Source organism: Rhagoletis zephyria, unplaced genomic scaffold (assembly GCF_001687245.7).
Source record: "Rhagoletis zephyria isolate East Lansing unplaced genomic scaffold, Rhagoletis_zephyria_1.1 Rzeph_scaffold_08274, whole genome shotgun sequence".
In the NCBI taxonomy this organism is placed as follows: Eukaryota; Metazoa; Arthropoda; class Insecta; order Diptera; family Tephritidae; genus Rhagoletis; species Rhagoletis zephyria.
Genome location: NW_016165354.1, coordinates 6,686 through 24,296, shown reverse-complemented (window position 1 = coordinate 24,296; position 17,611 = coordinate 6,686). Strand labels below are relative to the sequence as shown.

General features: G+C 38.3%; 2 protein-coding genes across 2 annotated transcripts; one reads left to right on the top strand and one right to left on the bottom strand.

Annotated features, from left to right (window-relative positions):
* The first annotated feature begins 697 nt into the window (after positions 1–697).
* LOC108374924 (Thioester-containing protein 3) lies at positions 698–8,780 on the top strand. The gene is given in 28 exon segments (XM_017630984.1): positions 698–738; positions 818–995; positions 1,067–1,545; positions 1,618–1,948; positions 2,012–2,200; positions 3,752–3,866; positions 4,007–4,098; positions 4,167–4,313; positions 4,389–4,512; positions 4,565–4,702; positions 4,772–5,179; positions 5,900–6,031; positions 6,106–6,524; positions 6,581–6,709; positions 6,711–6,776; positions 6,778–6,930; positions 7,167–7,310; positions 7,312–7,345; positions 7,409–7,447; positions 7,450–7,512; positions 7,515–7,673; positions 7,676–7,761; positions 7,827–8,002; positions 8,078–8,147; positions 8,149–8,202; positions 8,267–8,387; positions 8,390–8,419; positions 8,498–8,780. Coding segments are annotated over 28 exon segments (4,353 nt in total). The 3' UTR covers positions 8,734–8,780.
* Positions 8,781–8,915: 135 nt separating this feature from the next.
* LOC108374923 (uncharacterized) lies at positions 8,916–13,975 on the bottom strand. The gene is made up of 9 exons (XM_017630983.1): positions 13,965–13,975; positions 11,953–12,847; positions 11,617–11,872; positions 11,089–11,558; positions 10,734–11,027; positions 10,581–10,672; positions 10,354–10,499; positions 9,720–9,808; positions 8,916–9,661 (listed from the first exon to the last, which is right to left on the bottom strand). The coding sequence occupies exons 1-9, from the start codon at positions 13,973–13,975 to the stop codon at positions 9,368–9,370; spliced, it is 2,547 nt and encodes an 848-aa protein (XP_017486472.1). The 3' UTR covers positions 8,916–9,367.
* Between the last annotated feature and the right edge of the window lie 3,636 nt (positions 13,976–17,611).

Here is a 17,611-nt window from a genome sequence, read left to right as displayed (position 1 = left end):
ATATTATAACTTATGTATGTACATTAGAATGCCTCACCAAAAAAAAAAAAAATTGCGGTTTTTCCGCCTGGATTACAAAATGTATTATATTTGAAGACTTCCACCAAAATATTTCAGAAAAATATAAGGATTTATGTTGGACGCTACATTACGCTGGACCAATTAGAAGATACCTCCAAAAATGTTGTTTTTTATGAATAAAAATAGTTTCGAATAGTTTTGAAAGAAAAAACTCTCAGACGAGAAAAGAATTTAAGCTTGAAAAATCTTCATAAAAATATTTATTAAATTTTTTACGGAATTTTAATGAGATTTATGATGCTGCTTTTTATAACCTTTTCAAAAATTCTTTAATAACTGGGCTAAAATTATACCGATTTAGACTTTTAAAGAATCAGTGGAAAGATATAAATCGGCGAAGTTTTGGTTGAGTTATTCAAGTTTTTTTTAGACTTACCTTTGAAAAAAGTTCAAAAACAGCATCAAAAATCCGTAGATTTTTTTTTATTTGTATGCAGATTTTTAAAGCTTTTTTGTCATCTGAAATGACACTTTTTTTATACATAAATAAAACTATTTGATTCATAAAAAAATTAAATTTTTTAAGATATTTTTTTTTTGTATGGAGAGTGATGCAGGCTAATGTACATAAACTGCGTTCAATTGCGTTTCATTTTGACTCATTAAAGGTCAATATATGTCTATTAATTTTACAAAATATTCCCTCCCAATAAACTGGTTTATTAAGAAATTAAAACAGAAAAATCATAAAAGACGTTTATATATAATTCTTTTGTTTTTTCTTTTTTGTCCACAGTATTTACTCGATAATTGCACCGAACACGCTGCGACCGAACTCACAATATCATGTTGCTGTGAGTGTACATAAATCCATAGAACCGGTGAAAGTAAAATTGGGCATAATTGGTTCCAGTTATACCGATTTCAAATTCACAGAAGTGCGGCCATACTCAACGCAGTTAGTGGAATTCGAGGTACGTATTTACGTTTAACAACTTTATATAGTCTCTAACAAATTTTTCCTTAAAAAAAAAACAAACTCCAGATACCCGCTCTGAAGCGCGATCGCTACAACCTAACCGCTGAAGGTATCAATGGTGCCATATTCACCAATGAAACACAACTCAACTTCGACACAAAACAATTCACGGTGTTGGTGCAAACCGACAAAGCCATCTATCGACCCGGCGATTTAGTGCATTATCGCGTTGTATTGCTGGACGCCAATCTGAAGCCGGCACGAAATTTCGGTCGCGTTCACTTAACCGTACGTGATGCTGGCGATAATATCATAAAAAGCTATCGGGATATACGCCTAACCAATGCTGTCTATAGCAATGAGCTACAATTGTCCGACTATCCAAAAATGGGCGAATGGTCGGTGAATGTAGAGGTAATGGAGGAGTCGCAGAAAAGCACCTTCGAGGTGGTGGAATACATTTTGCCTAAATTTGTAGTTGATATAGACACGGCGAAGCATGCGATCTACAAAGATGGAAAAATACGTGCAACCGTTAAGGCGAAGTGAGTAATCTTATTGGAGAATTGAGTTTACAGGTTTTGAGAAATATCTACGCGAATCTCGCTTCTTTTTAGCTACGCGTATGGCGAACCCATCAAAGGCGAAGCTACACTCTCTATTTATCCCACCTTCTTCGGTTCGCTGCAGCCGTTCGTGAATGATTTGATTACAAGAAAAGTGGTGCCCATTGATGGGAGTGCCTTTTTCGAATTCGATATACGCGACGAGCTTAAGTTGAAAGAGGATTACGAACGCGAATATTTATTGGACGCATTGGTGGAGGAGAAATCGACTGGTTCGGTGCAGAATTTCTCCACAGTAATAACGGTGCATTTAGATGCCTATCGCGTTGAGACTGTACGTATACCCAGCTATTATATACCAGGTGTGCCGTTCGAGGTGACGGTAAGTAAAGCTACTAAATAGCCTTCACAAAAGCTACACTATATCTGCTATTTATTATTCAAGGCAAAAATTATGCGTAACGACGGTGCTCAATTAAAGGATTTCCCACCCGAGGCGACCGCTTATCTGACCAATGTCTATGGCAGCAGCGAAATGTACAATAAGACCGTTTATGCTATAAGCACAAATGGTGAATTCAAAATGAAATTTACGGTACCGGAAGGTGATAAGGATGAATATCATTCAGTTATCGTAAGTACTTAGAAGAAGGTGAAGTCAATGTGAAATTATTTAGAAGTTGGAAGACTTCTGAGAAGATTTTTCGTTAGTCCAAAAAGGCTTTTATACTATTTTGGTGGCAAAAAATTCTTGGTGGTGCAACACTTATAAAGCGTTGCTATTTTAGTAGTAGCAGAAACTAACCCGAGCTCCCGTCAGTTGTTGCCATCTTCACCATCCTACTTGCAGAGCCTTGGACCTTAGAACTGTACTGCGTCGACAAGGCTTCGAGTATAAGGGTGGTCGAGCTCGATTAGCTTGCAAATGATGGTTGGTGTCGTGTCGTCCCCGTCATCACGCTGGGTTTGTGTTTGTTAGGTCGGGATTTTGGCGCAAAAAGGCAGCTGTTGGGGCATTTGCACCAGCACGACGTTAGTTGAGGCAGGCTGTGTGCGAAGGGCGGCTAAGGTGATCTGTGTAATTTGATTTATTGAAGTTGATATATGCACGGTGGTCCGAGGGAGCAAAGTCGGTGGGCCTATTGTAGATATGAACTAACATTCTAGGGTAGCAACCCTGCTGTCGATGTATTCTTCACTCAATCTTCGTATCGCTCGCGATGCTTAGGGCCGAATTTAATCAGGAAAACTCACCAAAGTGGAGGTTCTATGGAACTTCGATTTTAGATCACAGCTAGCAAATATAAAGACGGCTGTATCCTTGATCTTGCGCTGAATTCCGTTACAGTTAAACTGTAATTTTGTATACCATAGAAGTTAGGTGGCTATTCAATGGGTTAAGGATATGTGGGGTACTACCCTAATTCTGTTGCGCTTTCGACCTTACGTATTGCAGCCTAGTGGTAGTGGCTGAAAGGCGATGAATGCCACCTCAGCAGCAGGGTAGCATGGTAGTCTCAAGTCCGCGACCACGACTGCTTCGTAAACCACAACATAGCCGAAAGTGGTAGCAGTCAAACCACGAGTTGCGATTGACTGATGTCAAGGTTCGATAGATAGAGACATATGGAGCAGGCTGGTTTAGGAATCAAAGACCGTTACCTGGAGTTGGAGGAGAAGGAAGGTAGAGGAAGAAAAGAGAACGGATAAGGGGAAGAAAGGCGGGGAGGGAAGAAAGGTGGCGGTAGTTGCGTTGTTGCTCATTTGAGCTCTATGGAACCCAGGAGACACTTGCGTTACGCGAGTGGAATGCCGTAAAGGCCGCGAAGCCGAAGGTTTCCATATGGTGTGAGTAACAAGAGAATAATCGCCTCTCCTCCTCCTCCTAATGTGACCAAAAGCCAGAACAGGTTCTTAGGTGGTTCCATCCATTACAAGAGTTGCACCGAACCCAACTGGCTTTCGGTTGGAGCCGTATCCGGCATACGCAGTTGAAGTATCGATGATAATTTTTGAGAACTCGGATATTTAAAAAATATTATTTACGTTTGCATGAGATTGCAAGAAATCTATGAAGATACAAAAATCCAAAGGACCTCTCTGCCATTAAATGGACTTTTAAATGTTATACTACCTAAACCTGATTAAAAAAATTTTCAAAATTTACTAAATTCGCCTTTTTCAGGTAAACTATATTGGCATTATTACGGATGTGGGCAAAATACCGCGTAAACATTTACACAGTAAAAACTACATTACAGCAAAAATATTAAATGATAAGTAAGTAATGACAAAAAAAAATAAAAATCAATCAATTTCAAATTAAGCTTATTTAGAGTTTAATCTTTGACTTTGCACTTAATGCGGTTAACAAAAGCGAAGAAACTTCTCCACCAAGCATAATTCTCTTCCGTTTATTTATTTATTTTTTTCGGTACACTTACTGTGGCAGTACGCTCCAACGAACCAATGAAATACTTTATTTATCAGATCGTAGGGCGTGGCGATATTATTACAACACATGCTGTTCAAGTAAGAGTTGATTTTATGCAAAATTTATTACAACAAATTATAAATTTACAAAAAAAAACTATCGCCAGGTGGAAAACAGCAACTATCACACTTTTAAATTCCTGGCCACATTTGCAATGATGCCGCGCGCAAAACTGCTACTCTATATGGTAGTGAATGGCGAGTTTGTCTACGATGAGCAGGTCATCGAATTCGAGCATACGTTAATAAATAATGTGAGTAAAGTTTTTGATATGCTCCAAATTCTCTCAAACTCTTGGATTTACTATTTTCGATTTTATTTTTTGCAGGTGCAAGTTGAGGCGCCACTCAAGGCACCGCCAGGTCAGGATATCGACATAACAATTACGACCAAGCCATACTCGTATGTGGGGCTCATGTTGGTAGATCAAAACGCTGCAAACATACGGAAAGGTATGACCTAAATTCATTCTAATTTCATTGTAAATACATATACCCATTTCAGGTAACGATCTCAGCTATGAGGGACTAATGGACGCTTTGAAAACTTACGAGCTGCGCGATATTAATACGCAACTCGGTTCACCCGGTAAAGAATCTGGCGTTATAACAATGTCGAATGCAGATTTTATAATAGAAAAGGGTAACTTATATTTTCCAACTTAAAATTTCTCAAAATTTGTGTAATAATTTTATCGATCTTAATTCTCAGAACCTGAAACTACACCCAATTTGCTGCGCGACTACGACGATGACGAAAACAAATTGACAACCATACGTAAAACAGATATAGGTCCGGCGCATCACTTCGAGGTGAATACACTGGCGCCGGGTAAAGGGCGTTACGCTTTCTCGTACACACCTAAACCCTATTGGCATAATCCACGCATTCATTTAATGCATGAACCGGCTGATACTTGGCTCTTCCTGAACATTTCGGCCGGTAATGAGGGGCGTACTACGCTACATCGTCGCATACCCAGCTCAATGACTTCATGGGTGCTGTCCGCTTTTTCTTTAGATCCAATAACTGGTTTGGGTTTGACAAAACCAACGAAAACATTGCAGTCTTACAAGGAGTTTTACATTAGCACCGAAGTGCCATATTCGATTAGAAAAGGTAAGGTGGATAGAAAACTTATTTAGATAATAAGTATGTACTTACATAAATACATATTTCAAAAATGTGTTGAAGAAAAGGTGATAATTAAGATGTATCAATGGAATGTGTGTGTGCCTCACATCAATGTTTATAGAGTTCGACTGTAACAACAATGTTGTGCAACATTTGTAAGTGTAAAATGTTTCCACAAACCTTTTTTGTGTATGTAAGCAGCCTAGCCTCTTTATGGGGAAGGTGAACCTCCTAGACACTTTTGAGCCATGTCTATGATCTCAAGGACGACACCTAGGACTTGACCGGACGCTGTACACACAGGCAACCAACGGCATTTGCCGAGAACACCTCACCGCCCTCAGCAACTCTCGCCTCTTGAAGTCGTAGAGTTCAATCATCGCCATTACAGAGGTAGAGCTTCAGCTGCCTCAAGTTAAACTGCAACTTATCCGGATTCGAGCCCGATGCACCCAAAATTTATGCGCTGTACGTGGAGATTTTCCGACCCTATCGAAATATTACGTTTCATGATTCTATCATTACTGGAGCTTCAGTTCAGCTTGACAGCAATAAATGAAAGATTAGATAGATCTAGGCAGGGCTTAGTGTACACTACTATGTGTAAAAAAAATGTTTTAGACCAGATTTTTAAACTCTTAACTACTATCAATTTACTCTTAAAATCGTACTCACAGTTTTGTATCCCCCCAAATTATATTACAGGTGAAACTATCGCGCTGCCATTTGTGATTACTAATAATAAGGATAGTGATTTGGATGTTGAAGTGACCTTTTACAACACGGCACAAGAATTTGAATTTCCACCACTCGACAGCAAGGGCGATCCTACACCAAGTAAGTAACGTTCTTTGATAATTGCCATTACAAATCTTGATAACATACTTTTCTTCACCCCACATTCATCTTAGAAATCGAATTGTACAGTCGTCGCACAGTACGCGTGCTGGCACAAACTGTAAAAACGTTATCCTTTATTGTGAAGCCCAAACGTGTCGGACCCATAAACATTAAGGCTGTGGCCAATTCGCAACTGACTGGTGATACCGTAGAAACCATACTGCTGGTCGAATATCCAGGCGCTACAGAGACAATCAATCATGGTTTTCTATTCGAGCTCAGTTCAAGTCCACAAACCAAAACGAATATATCCATCAATGTACCACGCAATGCAATTGCTGGCTCAACAAAGATACAAGTGACAGCAGTGGGTGATGTAATAGGTAGCTTATTGGGTAATATTGAGCATTTAATAGTTTTGCCAACGGGCTGTGGTGAACAGACAATGGTGCATTTTATGCCAAACTTATTGGTGCTGCGTTATCTGGAGGTGAGGGTAGTGAGACTCATCATATGCATAAAAATTATTAATTTCAATTACCATAGCGCCTACGCCAATTGACACCCGCGACTGAGATGCGCATCAAGCGCAATTTGGAAGTTGGCTATCAACATTTGCTGTACTATCGTCATATGAATGGTGCTTTCAGCGCATTCGGTTTAGAGGAGAAGAGTCGGTTCTACTTGGTTGACGGCTTATGTTGCGCGTGCGCTACGTCAAGCTACACCTTATATTTACATATGATGAGGCAATTGTGAGTAAGGCTTTGGAATATTTAGCCGGCACACAGAGTGTTGGTGGCGGTTTTGAAGAGCGAGGTGATGTTTTCGAGGCGTTCAATGATGATGGGCTGAGTTTGACGGCGTTTGTGACATTGGCCTTTATGGAGAATGCGGTGAGTTGAAACATTTTTATTGCAAATCTGCAAAGAAGTTTGATCACCTGGCATGGAACTGGATTAACTAAACAATAAAATTTAGTGTAGTAAAAATAAAATCAGGTCAAATGGAATTTAAAAAAAAAATGAATGAATGAAGTTAATTACATGCAGAATATACAATTAGGAAATTTTTCGAATATACATTTAGAGAAATATTTATATTCTATTTATACATACTTACTTCCCAACAGAAAGCCCATCCTGAGTATAAGAACGTCATCAACAAAGCCCTAGATTTCATAACACGCGGCTTGGACAGTTCGAGCGATTTGCATGCCACAGCTATTGGCACCTATGTGCTATCACGCGCCAATCACAACTCCAAAAGCGCCTTCTCTGCAGCGACTCGATGCTATGGCGGTCAATGAAGGTTTGCATATAAACGTAAACTCTCAAAACAGCACCTCCTCTTATGCTCACTAAACATTTTCAGATGGTCAAAAGTGGTGGAATAAGACAGCGCCTACGGCCGAGGGCCCTCACCTTGGTACAATCGCACACGTTCGGTGAATATTGAGATATCCTCATATGCTGCACTCGCCTGCTCGAAAACAATCTCATCGGCGATGCGTTGCCAGTACTCAAGTGGCTGGCTGATCAACGTAATAACTTCGGTGGTTTTGTCTCATCGCAGGATACCGTAGTGGGCATACAAGCGCTGATGGCCTTCGCTGAACGCTTTTCAAGTCAAGCGAATAATGTCAGGTCAACGTGCAATATGGACAGGGTGCAGAAACGATACTGAATGTGAATGGACAGAATTCGCTGGCGCTGCAAAGTTATGAAGTGAGTTGGTATTAAATTTGAAGTTAATATTTTTCTTGTTTAAATGCAATTTTGCACTTACCTAGCTGCCGAATATGTTGAAAAATCTTACGATATCTGCTACCGGTCGTGGCATGGCTTTTGCGCAACTCAGCTACAGTTACAACACAAATGTGACAAGCGCATGGCCGAGATTTGTGCTCGATCCTACGGTGAATCGCAACTCGCATTCGGATTACTTGCATTTATCGGCGTGTGCTAGGTGCGTAACGGCATGTTGCCCCCCGATTTCAGTGAATTGTATTTAATCTTATTGAATTTCTCTTCCATGAAATAGCTTCGTGCCTGTGGAGGGTGATGCCAGTCGCTCAAATATGGCTGTTATGGAAATTTATTTGCCCAGCGGATTTCGTTGTAGACACAGAAACACTGCCCACACTAGAATCTAGCGAAAGAATTAAGGTAGTAACTGTGGGAAAAATGTTAAACACTGAAATTGCATGTTTTCTTTTTACCTCTTCCTCAGCGTGTCGAGACGCAGCGTCGCAACACTGTGGTCATTATTTACTTCGACTATTTAGATAGGCGCGAAGTTTGTCCGACGCTACATGCTTACAAAACAGTGAAGGTCACCGGTCACCAACTGGTCCAGTGGTCATGTACGACTACTACGATAATGGTAGTCCAAGCGCAGCATATAAATAGCAATAAATGTGTAACTAAATTAATTTTAATAAAAAAAATCCTTCATTTATAGCACGTCGCGCGCGTCAATTCTATCGTGCACCCAAATCCGTGGTATGCGACATATGCGAGCATGCCAACTGCGGCACGCTTTGTGAAAAGGCTGAGAAGCGCGAATCACGACGGTTGGATGGTGGTGATAGCAGCATCGAAGGCAGATCAGGCGGGGCAAAAGCGCGCGTTTCAGCCTTTGTCATCGCTTTACTAGGCCTGTCGGCAGTGACCGCCACTTTTAAGTATACGTTATAGATTTGCAAAGCATACATGTTTTGCAAACAACAAATTTAAACAAAAAGCTTTAACCATTTTAAAGTAACCACTAGTGATACTAAACAGTTCAACGAACGCGTGCCCCAATACATTAAATATTATTTACATTCGTTTATGTGCATACATATACATATATGTCCTGTAATTATGCCGTTTTTTTTTAATAACGCTAAACCATTGTATGCGGTGCTGTGCAAATTGCATGCATTTGTAAAAAAAATATTGTATTTAACAGTAAAAAACAAGCACTTATGTACATTTAGTTGTAATTTATTTTGACAAACTTGCTTGTATTGTATATATGTATATGAAATGCAAATGAAATTGGTTCATTATAACATTTAAAAAGTTGTATATGCAACCATAATATATGTATGTATGTATAATTGGAAATTGTTAACTAAATATGTACTTAGTAAGTTAAGCGCTAAATTACTATATATTGTAAAATAATTTATAAAACGCTCTTAATATGCTACCATATTTTTCCTACCCTCCTCCGTCCTAACGATGCACAAATAAACTTTCTAACAATACTAAACTTAATCAAATTTTAACTTGCATTTAATCGTTGCGACAGTCAGCGCATCGTGTCGGACTCTGAGTAAGTAATTTATGTTTTTCGTTTCGGCTTCTTACTCTCCATGAGGCTCATAATAGTTTTGCGTAACTCTTCTGTTTCACTCAACTCCAACTCGTAACTGCGTATTTGTTCATTTTTGTCCTGAATTTGCGCCTCCAATACTGAGATGACATCGTCACATTTCTTCTTCGCCTCCTTCTGCTCTTCGTAGAGTTTATGCATTTTAGTCAGCTCTCGCTCACGCTCTTCAATGATGCGTGACTTTTCTTTTATATCGAGTTCGAAAGCAGCAATCGACTTTTTCAACTTTTCTATGCGGGTGACCTATGGCAAGGAAGATAAAAATTAAGCCTTTATAGAATATAGGGCGTAATATAGTTACATTTTCCTTGGCGTTGGCTTGCATTTTTTCCAATTCCTTGGTTTTTGAAGTCAGTTCCTCTTTAAGTTCTCCATTTTCCTTTTGTAAAACTAGAAAAACATAAATGATAACAGAGCTTTAGTAATTTGGTTAAACCAAAGGACGTTGAGTTAAATTATGGTAGTGATGTTGTAATGAAATGTTAGATTTTCAACCAATATTTTGGTTAGGTTTGCTTATTTAAAGTCCAAACAGATGCACAAATTTCAAATTGAATAAAATTTTAGTATATCTTATACGATTTTATAGACCAATAGACTCTAAACCCAACATTCCGAAAATATTTCGCACATCATCCTTAAAAGAGGCACACCCAAAAAAAAAATAATAATAATAATTTAAGTTTTTCGCATAAATCAATTCGTAGGATTGACCTCCAAGTAATACAACTACTTTTTCGTGATTGTATTATCTAACTAGAAAACAACTGTTATACTTATTTTTGTATTATATAATTGTGTGGTAACTGTACGATCCGCATGCAAAACATATTTATAGATCTGATTATGAGTTGTGGCTCTTTTTAAGAGGGTGCCCTATTTATTGCTTATTACACATGAAGTGTGATGCTTTATCTGGAAATATAATTTATTACCTATTACTTCCGACACTTTGACAGTCAAACGCTTTTCACTTATTTGCAATGATTCTGACTGCTCAGACAACTTCTTCATTAAACTTGCCAAATTATGTTTCAAATTATCCTTTTGCTGTTTTAAATCTTGGCACTGTGTTTGCAGACTATAAATAAATGCAAGATGGAATAAAGATATAAAAATGTTTAGATACTGCATTTTCAAGTCTCTGCTAATTTTCGCTCACCCCTCTTGATTGACATGCAGCTCAAAATTCATCATTTCGTATTTTTGTAACTCAGCATTTTGTAAATTGATGCGTTGTGTTAGATTTGTTATCTGAAAAAGAATTTTCCTATACAAAACGAGCCACTACACAAATATTAAAGCTTTCATTTACCTCTTGGCTGGCGATCTCCAGCCGCCTTTGCATGCAACTTTCCGCGCAACTAAAAATTTCACTCTTATAATTGAATAATTCAATAATCTGCGACATGGCTACATTTTGTATTTGATTATTACGATGTGCATTACTGATCACATCAATTAAAGCATTAAGTCGCTCCTCCATCTCTTTGCCAACAAATGTTTTATGACTTTTCATTATAATATTTAGCTTTTGCAACTGATCACCATCAACACTGGGTGCAGCAGAGCTACCCACTCCCTTATATGGCGTTAATTTTGAGATATGCTATGTACAAAAAGTTAACATTGTAAATTAAATTACTAATAAACAGCATTTGAACACTTACATTCGCCACTTCACTTTGTGGAAATCGTTCAAATTGAGATATTTGAAAAACAGCACCACAAACTGTCTGATTGCCACCAACCATAGCGCGCGCCAACACATTTTGTATTGTAGTGAATTGCAATAGAGTACAACATTTCTCAAAATATGCTTTTTTGGCAATACCAGCGAAATTGATTAGCAGCAACAGGCAGTATGTATATTTTTCGATTTCTTCTGGTACAACAGCATTAAGTGGCATATCTGTGCGCCCAGTATTTAGTAGTGGTGCAAACATTTTGTCGAAATATGATTCTGTAATACGTGAAAGAATGAGTTTCTCAGTCTTTGTTTGATGCAATAATGATGCCAGGAGCTGTAAGATGGCAGATATATGGCGGGCACTTGTATCCGGTTTCTCTGATATAGCAATCAGTTGCACGATGTACGAGGGATCACGGGCAATGCGAGCAGGTATTGATTCTTTGGGAACTGCAAGTACAACTCATAATTAATAAAAAGGTTTAAAATTTACTACAGCGATACATACCCAATGTTATTAAGCCATTTAACAATTCTACAGCGTTAACTCCGCAAACTTCAGAATCCAGCCACTTGCCTAAAAATTCAAATATTCGCGGCACATTTGAATCCAAACTAATAACATTTTCTTTATTCTCAGATCCTGGCACAGTACTTAATTGCAGTACATAAAGTATCAGTCGGAAAAGTAAGCCCAAGCAAGTGTGCTGTTGCTTCGATATTTGCTCATCTACATCCTCAGCGATGCCACATGACTCCAGACACTGCAAAGTTAAAATTCCGACAATAATTTAATGCAATAATATTTAATAACTAGCATTCGGTTATGCAACTATCTACATACGTTGAGTAGCCGCTCCACATCTTCGCAGTAATTTTTATAATCCAGCATAGTGCGATGCAGACACGTATGTGCCTTAGAGTCCACAAAGAAATCTATTATATGCTGCAAATAAGGCACGTTCCAATTTTTAATGCATTCCTCTATTGTAGCAAATGTTGAACGTATGAATAAATCTAAATCCCTCTGGTTCGGCGTATGAGTATCTTCACTCAGTATAATTAACATCTTACTCGCCAACATGCCATAGCTTTGAATGCGTTTTGTAAAATTCGATATATTCACCGAACGTAAAAAGAGAAACATTACTACGAAATTTTTATAACATAAATTGATTAGCACAGATAGTGCCAACTGCGCCAATCCGTCCTCACTTTCCTCTGCCGCTTGATATATGATATTGACCAGCTGCTCTAGTAGCACTATTAAATATGGTTCTTCCCAACTTATTTGTATACCATAAGTTAGATCCTGCATAAGTGTTAGCAGCTTTTGTACTTTCTCCTGTCCATGCGAACGCTTAAGCACAAAGGCTAGAAGCGGTACAAAACGAAAATCCTCTACCAATGCGCGACGTGCTGTCAGATTACGACTTAGATGTTGCAAAAGTGCAACGCAAGCCCAAAGTGCATCGGAATCAGTAGCCAAAGTACCCATAACAGCATGCAAGTCTATGAAAAGTTTGGAGGTCTCCAGCTGTGCAGGATTAAATAGCTGTGGCTGCACAGTTGTGCTAAGCAGTGATGCACTACGATTTAGTAGCGCCAATGATTCAATAGTTTGCTGGTTGCGATGATTTGTTGCATGCATACAAAAATCGCGTACATAGCTGAAGGCTTGCTGGGCCGCAGAATCGTTGACAGGATCGCCAATTGTTGTCAAGCCGCCTACAGTGACGCTGCCGNAAAAAAAAAATATTCAAATCACAAAACAAATCTCAAACGAAGTGAAAAATATCCGCCAAGTAGTCAAGACAAATGTCACAAATCGTGGAACTTAGGATCACTGGGTGCCCACAATGACTGAAAACTGATACAGCATTGTACAAATGAAAAAAATAGTTTTCCGTTCGTACTGTACTTTTTCCGTTGTAGAAAAAACTAACCCAGCCGATGTTAGCACTTCTGCAGTATAAATATTAAAATTTTTGTATTGTAATCGATAGTTTGTCGATTGTTCTTTACTGTTCGTCCACTTTTATCGTTTGTTCGTTAGCCACACATTTATAATTAATTTTTAAATTTTTTACTTTACGTTATTCCTGCAACTGGCTCCTCCTACAGATTATTTTGGTTTGGAAATGCGTTTTAAACATATACGTATTGTGTATTTTGTGTATGATATTTGTAGAAAATAATATACTTAATAAAAATATACCTATGACAAAAAATGGGCTTTAACCAAAACATGCCTTATTAATATAGTCCAAATATATATATCTTCTAATATGTATATTTGATTTTCTTTTATTAGATGCATCATATGACTACTTTATCTTTGTATTTTACTGTATATTTTTGCTTTTTATTTTATTTATTATTTATTTTAAGTAATTTTCTGTGATTTGCGATCTTATTCTCGCGAGTCTATTCCACAATTTGGCGTATTGTGTATACCTGATAAGGCACAATCTGTTCTTTGGTGGGCTTCAATCTTTCACAGAATACGCGCGCTAAGACCTTGTAACCTTTGGTTAGAAGGCTGATCCCGCGGTAGTTGGCATGAATGGCGGGGTCGCCTTTCTTCTGGATTGGGCAGAGCACACTTAAATTCCAGTCGTCGGGCATGCGTTCATCTGACCCTATTCTGCATAAGATTTGATGCATGCACTTTATCAGCTCTTCTCTGCCGTACTTGAATAGCTCAGTTAGCAAGCCGTCAGCTCCAGCAGCTTTGTGGCGGTGAAACATCGACTTCATCGTCATCATCTGGGGGCTCGGGTTCGTCTTCTCCGCTACTTTCAGATTTCTGCCGCCCAATAGGGTGAACAAGTGTTCCCTACATAATTTAAATACCTTATGGACATCGGTAACTAGGTCGGCCTGGTGGTTCTTCAGGAGTTCGCCCTGGTCTTGAAATCTTACGTAAGTCTCCTAACTTTCTGATAAAATTTTTTGGTGTTTTCCCTGTGGCCAGCATCTAAGGCCCTTCACACTCACATATTTTGGCCTCTGTTTTGTTGCAGCAAATACGCCTCGCGTCCCTCTTCAGTTCCCTATAACGAACCCACATAGCTGGTGTTGCACCCGATTGCAGCGTTGCCCTCTAGACGGTATATTTTTTCTTTACATCTTCTTCGTACCAGTTGTTCTTTCCTGCTCGCTGAAATTCGACTAATTCTTCGGCAGCGGTACTTAATGAGCGGGGAATGTGGTTCCATTGCGCGCGCGTCTGGCGTCCCTAAATTGGAGCGCTAAGCGTTGCGTTTTCCAATGCCCACGAGTCCCAACGCGCGCTATACCTAAATCAACGCAGCGTAACTTTCTATGTTTTTATTCTTGCTTCCTCTTTCAGTTTTTGTCCTCTCCCTTTCTTTCCGTCTTTTGCGTACAACTTCAATACGCAACGCCCTGTAAAAAATTAAAATTCCATTTGCTCGGCGCTAGCGCCGCGTCTATCGCATTTCTTGGATGGCGGTGATGTCAGCCATTGTCTTCTCGGGGACATTGTCCAGCCGGCCAGAGGTATCTACCTTTCTCATTAAGGGTCCGGATATTTCAGGTGCATACCCTCAAACCATCAGAAGAGGGGGTCTCAACCGAGGCATGACTTTCTTTTTTATTGGACACTTTTGGTTTTACGCCTTTTCACTTTAGCTCGCTCCTAGAGGATACATAGATATAAATCTCTGGACGTCGTGAGCTGCGAATTGAACCGTACGTTTTTCCGGCCACTTCCAACGTCAGCCAAAGGCTTATCCCACTTACGTGGACTTCTGCGCACAGAACCATCCTCCACGAATACAAATACGAACCCGAATATCAATAAGAGCAAAACCGAATACGCAAACGAAGGCGAAGACGACCGTGAAGAAATACGAGTACGAAGACTAATACGAAAACGAATAGGCAGAAGAATATTAAGAAATGGTCGAATAGGAAAACGAATACAAAGTCGAAGATGAAGATGAAGATGAAGACGGATACGAGGTCAAATAAGATGGCTAATACGAAAGCGATTTCGAAGAAGAAGTCGAATACGAGTTCAAACGAATACGAACTCGAATAAGAAGCCGAAAATGAATTCGAATGCGAATACGAAGACGGGCACGAGTCAAATATAAAGGCTAATACGAAAGCGATTACGAATACGAGGAAGAAGTCGAATACGAAGATGAATACGAACTCGAATAAGAAGCCGAAAATGAAGTGGAATGAGAGTATGAAAACCAATACGAAATCGGATTTAAATACGAAGCAGAAGTCGAAGACGAATACGAAGAATACAAAGTCGAATACGGAGAAGAATATGAAGTCGAATGGGAAGGCGAATACGAGACGAAGTCGATTACGAAGACGAATGCGAAGTAGAACGCGAAGTGAAATGCGAAGACAAAGAATACAAAGTCAAATACGAAGACTAATATGAAGACGAATGCGAGGCGAAGTCGATTACGAAGACGAGTGCAAAGTAGAAAGCGAAGTGAAATGCGAAGACGTACGCGAAGACGAAAAATAAGCTAATATTAAATAAGAGTGCTTAACACAAAATTTCTGCTACTCTTCCGTCGTGGGGAGATTCAAAAAGCTTTATGAAGTAAGATTTTCGAAGGTCTTAGAAAGTAAGAAGAGTATCGGTTTTCTCCTGGAAATTAAATGTATAATCTTATAACTCGATTCGACATATCGCGCACTTTCTTCAAAGGTGTACTAATTCAATATTTACCTGGTCTTAAAGATTTTCACAGCAAACTTTCTTAAACTTAGTTATTTAATATTTCATTGTTTATTGTAATATTTCATCAATTTGAATGAATAAAATTTTTCAAACAGGTGGCAATCCCCTCAAAAATATTTTCGGCAGTAAACGTTCTTAAAGCTTGTTAGTTTGATACCCATATTGCAATATTTCATTTATCTTATCAATTAAATTGAATTAAAATTTTCAAACACAAAGATATTTTCAGCTGTAAGCTTTCTTATTACTGGTTTCACCAGCAATTTAAATGGAAAATGATTTTTTATTTTCTGTCTATTTCCATATAAATTTCAAAAAATTAAAATCATTTTTCACTTAAATTACTTTCGTGAAATTGGCTGTTAAACCTCTTTCTCTCGACAGCCATATTGCAATATTTCATTTATCTTATCAATTTACTAATATTGCAATATTCAAACAGGTGGTAACCTCGAGCAATACCTCGGTGAAGACCTCCCTTATAAATTTTCTTTAAAATCTCTAATGTACAAACTTCGGCCTATTATAATTTTATTATTTTTCGAATAACAGAAATATGTACGTACATATGTACATACTTCAAAAAATTTTTAATTAAAATGCGACCCAATAGCAGACAATGACCCAGTTTAACAGTTTTTTTTTTTTTTTAATAAAAAGTAAAGAAAACTGCGTGTCTCAGTGCCTCAATTGAAAGTGAACTAAATCTTAAACAAAAAGAAAAATGAAAAATCAACACGTGTTTTGTTCGTTTAAATTTACTTGCAAATATCAACGTGAACACAAATTATCTCAATTGAGTTTTTTAAGGTGGCTCTGCCTCCTAATCGCTGCTACTAAATTTCACTTAACTAAAGTAAAGCGGAGCACAAAGAAAGGAAAAAAAGCAAATTGAAAGAAAAAGGAAATGCTCGTAATTTAACTAATGCGACGTCATCGTCTACTTGTTGCTATTTGTGATATATGCACATACATACATATATACATATGGTTTGTATGTATACATATATGACGCTATGATGATCACAAATAGCGCCTGCTAACTCATACAACCGCACCGCCATTCATGCGGCGAGCGATCTTGTGGGAGCGTTGTAAATTTCATGATTACTATTTAAAAAAAATTGGACGCTAAAAAAACACCCAAACAAATGGACGGACAGACGTTTGGGAAAGATACGCAGATTTGCTGTTAATTTGACTGACGTTGACTAAAAATTGCATGCTCGCCACGCTTTTGTCGCAGTTGTCGACGGACGGCGAACGTGTAATGAACTCGTGGAATCGTAAATTGCGCAATGCAACTGAAAAATACAGCGATTAAGGTTAAAAATAATACAAGCTAGTAAAGAGCACATTGAATTGTGAAAAGTGTCGAATCCTGCCGTGGATCCTTCCGCAATATTTTTGAAAGGATAATGAAAAATTAATTATAAAGTGGTATTTTCGTACAAACACGATTTGGTTACTCATACGCACTGTCGCGCTGTTGCCGTTAGAGAAGCTGTGATATTTCAAATAAGTTTTTGTAGATTTTTTCGAAAACCGAAATAAGTACAAAGAGCAGCCAGCAAAAAATAATAGCTTAGTATGCAGTTTTGAATTTGTGGCATTAATAAACCAATTTGTAGAAATAAATACACTGCCAAAGGCAAAAAATGTAACTTCCAACTTAAAACAAATAAAATAAAAATCAAAATTGAAATATTTTAAACTCGCTACGCTACTCCGTATTAATTGAAATTCGATCCAAAGTAAATTGGAA

What these genes read in the sequence shown, in the direction of transcription:
- LOC108374923 (XM_017630983.1), bottom strand. An exon ending in ATGTGGAGCGGCTACTCAAC is followed by an intron (nt 11,873 to 11,952) that starts GTATGTAGATAG and finishes TTAACTTTGCAG; the next exon opens with TGTCTGGAGTCATGTGGCAT. An exon ending in CACAAAGTGAAGTGGCGAAT is followed by an intron (nt 11,028 to 11,088) that starts GTAAGTGTTCAA and finishes TTTTGTACATAG; the next exon opens with CATATCTCAAAATTAACGCC.